This window comes from Manis javanica, chromosome 14 (genome assembly GCF_040802235.1).
Source record: "Manis javanica isolate MJ-LG chromosome 14, MJ_LKY, whole genome shotgun sequence".
Classification (NCBI taxonomy): domain Eukaryota; kingdom Metazoa; phylum Chordata; class Mammalia; order Pholidota; family Manidae; genus Manis; species Manis javanica.
In genome coordinates this window covers 45,976,507-45,982,506 of record NC_133169.1, presented here as the reverse complement: position 1 = coordinate 45,982,506, position 6,000 = coordinate 45,976,507, and the positions used below count along the sequence as shown (strand labels likewise).

At 37.2% G+C, this 6,000-nt stretch overlaps 1 protein-coding gene across 1 annotated transcript; it reads right to left on the bottom strand.

Moving 5' to 3' along the window:
• Positions 1–998: 998 nt before the first annotated feature.
• Positions 999–1,943, bottom strand: LOC140846298 (olfactory receptor 14K1-like). Its single transcript, XM_073222169.1, has one exon. It carries the CDS (start codon positions 1,941–1,943, stop codon positions 999–1,001), a length of 945 nt encoding a protein of 314 aa, XP_073078270.1.
• Between the last annotated feature and the right edge of the window lie 4,057 nt (positions 1,944–6,000).

Here is a 6,000-nt window from a genome sequence, read left to right as displayed (position 1 = left end):
AGGGCCGCACGGCCCGGCTGTTGCGGCGATGCTCTGCCCGACTGTCGCCCCGCACCACCAGAGGACCAGTGATGTGTCATAGTTCTGTGTCCCATGAGGACAACCGTATGAAACCACCTTGATTTTTCTACATTACACTACTGCTTCTCCTTTTTCTCCTCCACTTGAAGTTTTGATTGCATTGTCAATGTCTGTATAGGTATATTAGTGTGATTTACCACATACTTGTAATTTCTTCCCAAATTGAGTCATTATAACATTACTTGATTCTCAGATAAACTTTTTCATATTTCAATGTTTTTATAATAGGCACTCAACTGAAAATTGATATATTCCTTTAATGTAATGTTTACTTTCCTGAAAAATGTATATATATATTTATTATGCATTTGAAATGATTTAACTCTTGGTCAGACTATGTTAAAGAGGGAGTTATGACATGACTAGCACATGCTCAGAAATAGGACATGCTCTGTGAAGACAGAGAGTTAATGCATGGGCTTCTCACACAGGCTTCACAGACACCACTTGCTGTGGTTGTAGCAATGTGCCCCTTAGAAGAGCTGTGGGAGTTTTCTGTTACTACATGTATGGGACTCCCTGGCAGAGATATTTAAACTATTTTCATCAGCTATGTACAAGGGTTTAGAGATTGGAAAATACATAATGTATTCATAATTCTCTCTAGCAAGCTAAATAAGAAAAATGTGAAGAAGATGATAGTGTGGGACGAGTAAGAACCTCATACAAATATCATGTTTATAAAGATCAGAACAAGAACCAAAGTCAGATGTAAGAGGAAAGCCCTCCTGATACCTATATAGTTAAAAGATATAAAGTGAAAAAGTATAAGGGAAGACAATATCTACTAAAACTGACCACCTGAGGCTATCACCAACAGGACTCAGTGATAGATTCATCTCTAATACAAATAATTTCAAACAGCTAGTTAATGGCAAAACAGAAATGGAATTCCTATTTCCTAACTTCAAATTAGGTCATTTTTCCTTTTCTCCACTGCTTCTCACATTCCACAGGACTTTACCTAGAGCTGATTTAATGTCCTTGTTCCTCAGACAGTATATAAGAGGGTTCAAGGTTGGGGGTACAACTGAATAGAATACAGACACCAGCAAGTCTAGGAGAGAAGGCTCATTGGCGGCTGGCTTCAAGTACGCCACAGCGCCTGTTAGAAGGAATGCACTCACAACAATGAGGTGAGGCAGGCAGGTGGAGAAGGCTTTGGACTGCTTCTCTCTTGCTGGAATATTTAACACAGTGGAAAATATATACACATAGGAAACAACAATGGATACCAAGCATGAAAATGCATAACAGACCCCAATGGCCACGCTGACCTTAATAGTTGCATGTTCTTCAGAACAACTGAGCTTTAACAAGGCAGGAACATCACAGAAAAACTGATGGATCTTATTGGACCCACAGAAATTCAGAGAGAATGTCCCAGCTGTGTACAAGATTCCCAAGGCCACTCCATTGAGCCAGGACACTGCCATCAACTGGACACAAACTCCTTTGTTCATGACAGACTCATAATGCAAAGGGCGGCAGATAGCGACATAGCGGTCATAGGACATTGCAGTGAGGATGCCTATCTCTGACCCGGTCATCAGCACCACCAGGAAGAGCTGTATCACACATCCTAGGAAAGATATAGAGTCAGTCAAGGTGAGGGTGCTGAGGACAGATTTGGGGACTGTGGCAGAAATGAGACTCAGATCTAAGCAGGACAAATGCCTGAGAAAAAAGTACATTGGTGTGTGGAGGTGTTTGTCCAGAATTGTGAGGAGGATGATAATTAAATTCTCCAACACGGCCACCAGGTAGATCACTGAGAAGAGAGCAGCACGCAGCCTTAACAGCATCTGGCTCTCAGTAAAAGTCACAAGCATGAATTCCATCATTACTGTCTGATTCATCATGTTTTAAAATTATAAGCCACCTGTTGAGTAAATAAGAAAGTTATATTAATATAACAAATTAAGAAATCATTTGCTTCTTTATTTTGAAGCATGTATACTTCACTACAATGGGTTAAATGGAAAGTTTTAAAATGCCAAGATATTCATATACAGAGCCGACTTAGGTACAAAACAATTATGGGTAGAACAGCCCAATATAACTGGGCTTAAATTTATTGTGGAAGAAGAAAAGAACTTCAATTCCCTCAATATTACTTGAAATGATTTTAAAAGTTTATTTCTAGTGGAATTGCAGGATTAGCTATGTAACAGTAATTGTAATAGAGTACATATTTGTTATGAATCAATGTTATCTTATTTGTTGTAAATTTTGGTGTGTATTAGATGTCATAATGAATTTTCTCTTTCCTGCATATTGTAATCTGTTTAAATATCATTTAGATGATACTCCAATTTATTATCTACTTCCCATTGAAGAACATTAAAATTGTTCCCCATTTTTCGTAAAAATGTTAACTCTGATGAAAATGTCATTATAGAAATTTATGTTCCTTTAGTGCAGATATTTACTGTACCAGAAAAATTAGAAAGATACTTTTGACATTTTGACTAATTGATTTAAGATTGTACAGTGCCATGTTTTCTTAAAAAGAGCAAAATTTAAGACTATAAGCCAAGTATTTAGCATGTAACACTAGGAAGCATTTAATTAACACCAAGAACCACCAAATATTAGGGATGTCACCTGCATCTAATGAGAGAAGCAGAGCGTCCTCCTCTCTTAAAGACACACAGGCTTGTCATCCAATATCATGCACTTAACCTAAAATGGGGGGGGCGGGGATCATGCTTTCCTCCTTCAGATCGTCCTTGTCATTAGGGACTCTCTTTGACTTCACTTTAGCATCACTTCAATGACAATTCATTTCCCTACCAACCTCGTTTCTTCCCCAACATATGTGGCTTTTTCAGTGGACAATGTAAGTTTAAGAAAAAGTATTCCTCCTTAACCTGCGTGCATGAAACCCAACCTTTGGTGCCCAGCTCTGGCTGGGCTCTGCGGAGAGACACTGTGCGGCCTCGGTCTCCGCCCGTGGGAGCGTCCCCAGCGGCCTGTCCTTTTCCTCCGTCAGGCTTCTCAGGAGGCTCGGGCCCTGAGCCCATCTCCTCTGCGTCACTGCTCAGCTCCCAAGTGGCTGTGTTTGCACGCCATGCCTCCACACCAAGCAGTTTCTCTTAAAATGTAAAGGTAGTGGGAATTCATAATTAGTATCCTACTTAGATTCTTCTGCCAATGGGAAGATTCTCATTCACTTTAATTTCAGTGTCTTGATTATCTGCGTACCACGGCTAACAGTGTTTTTACGCCTGGAACAAAAGCAACAATTATTGATTCTGTACATGATGGATTGTCAAATTTGAATTTTCCATTGTGCTTTCCTTGGTATTTCCTCTCTATGACTGGAAAATTAGGTGTTTTTCTATGGATGGTTCCTTATTTGTCTTCTACACCTTTCAAAGTAATGGTTTCTCAAATTTTTGCAAGTTCCATTTTGTTGATATTCTGTTAATCTGAAATTCCCAAAACTATAAACTAGAGCATATACATGTGATCTGATCAGTTCAGTTTATTGCTTACAATGTGGACTTTTTTTTATTAATAAAATCAATGGTTTTAACATGAAATCTGCATTTACCAGTTTCAAAATCAGAAATAATTATTAATATTTTCTGCAATCAAACACAATTACTAACATTTTATAATGAAATTTTCCCTTAATATTGTCTAATGCAAGTCATCTAGCATAGGTTAAATTTACAAAACCAAAAGACGTTAATATTTTCTATTTTCATCTTATAAGAAAATGTATTAAAGTTACCTAATTCTAAATAACTAGTGTACCAATGGAGAATAAATAGTCATATTTTAATGCAAAAATAAGTTCATATAAATATTAAATGATTAAAAATATCTAACAGACTGAAAATTTCTTTCACCCCCATGGACTTTAAATAAGGAGAGGCCTTTTCTCCCAAGACCATTTATAAAATTTTATTTTTTTAATATTCTGGTTTCATGTTTTATTTTCAAAGATAATAAATAACAGAAAGTTGAATAAATTACATGAAAGTGAACACCTGATACAAAACATTAGGCATTTGATTTATTTTATTTTTAGGTAAAATAGAGGGGAGAGAAATCAAAGGGCAAAGGCAATGAGAAAGTGAAATTAAATATGATTTAAATCTGGAAGATTAAAATAGATAAGAAGTTAAAGATAAAGAACTTAATCAGGACATGCAGAGCATCTGTCAAACCCACACCAACACACACACAGCACACAACATGTACAAACACCACATGCGCCCTCCACACACACACATGCTCTTCACATGTTCCTCCCAGCACTGTCCAGAATGTATGCCTTGTGAATCAGACCAGGGTATCACAGACATGGAGTCAAGTGAAAAAAGCCCTCATTATTTCAGAGATAATGACTCAGATTTATATACATTTTCTGCATCGAGTTTTTCTCTCAGGATAAGTTCCACTTTCCAGAATCTTATATATACAGATACATATAAAATTTATGATTTATGACTGACCTGAAGAGTATTCACCAAACTTTGGGAACAATTTCGTTGGTGAGAGTATGAGAAGGAAGGTGGTTTAAAAAATGGAGTGGTGAGTTATAACTGAGCAGTGGGAATTACAATTATTTTTCTTGAGAATTGAATACACTACTCATAAATTTAAAGATACAAATTAAGATTGTAAAGGGAAAAGGCAGAGAGAGGATAAAAGAATAGATTGAGAATAAAGAAAGTGAAAGAGGGTAATAAAATGGATGATTAGGAGGGAGGTAGAGAGAAGCACAATATTTTGAGAGAATAAAGGAGAGTAGGAACAAAAAGCATTGGAAAGCACAGAAGACATTTAGGGAGAGAAAGCAACTTTCCATCCAGAACAGAAGGGAAGAAAATAATAGTAATCTCTCAAACATACGATCATTTCAATATACATTGCCATTTTTTTTCCTGTATCCATACACTGAGAGGGGTCAGCAAGGGCAAACTGAGCTTTTCTGTGTGAGCACACCTATTTTGCACTTTCATAGAATCCATCCTCTCCAGTACTGGTAATTTCCAGAGTAAAATGACAAGTGTTTTCAAATTTAAAGGGCTCATAAGAAAATGATAATTTACATTTGCAACAACATGGATGGATCTAGTGAGTAATATGTGCAATGACATAAGTCAGGCAGAGAAAGACAAATACCATATGATTTCACTTATTTGTGGAATATAAAAACAAAGTGAAACAGAAGGAACAAAATAGCAGCAGACTCATAGACACTGAGAAGTGACTGGTGGTGACCATGGGGGAGCGTTTGGGGTCGGTGGGTATGGAGAATGGGGGGGAAAAGGGGGAACAAAATTTTCAATCATGATGTCAGTTGGTCGCTGGGCTGGTAGTACAGTGTGGAGAATATAGCTAATGATTCTGTAACATCTTTGTTGACAGACAGTAACTGCACTCATGGGGATGAGGATTTACTAATGTGGGTAACTGGTGAACCACTGTGCTGTATATTTGAAACCAATAAACCAATATAAGATTGTATATCAATGGTACTTCAATAAAAAAATAAAAAAAAAGAAAATGACATTTTCATGGGTTTTTTTTGCAAACTTTGGAGACCTCTGTAATGGAAAGACAGCATTGACCTCCTTTTAGGAAAGTATTAAAAAGCCTAACTCAAAATTCACTAGTCAACATGAACTAGATCACACACTTCAACTTTTAAAGACTCTGCTGTTTCACCTGCTGGAGAAAAAAATCTTTAAACACTGTCTGCTTTCCCTGAGAGCTGGTCCAAAACCAGCGGATCACCCATCATGGTTTCGGCTCAGCCTGTTTGCTTTAGGGATGGACAGGGTAAGTCACCCAGAGAGCATCCTTTAAAGATCCACTAATCCCCACAGTGTTTGCCTTTGATAATGGATTTTCTCTCCCTTTTGAGTGCTTTGGACTGAAGACAATATCGATATCATA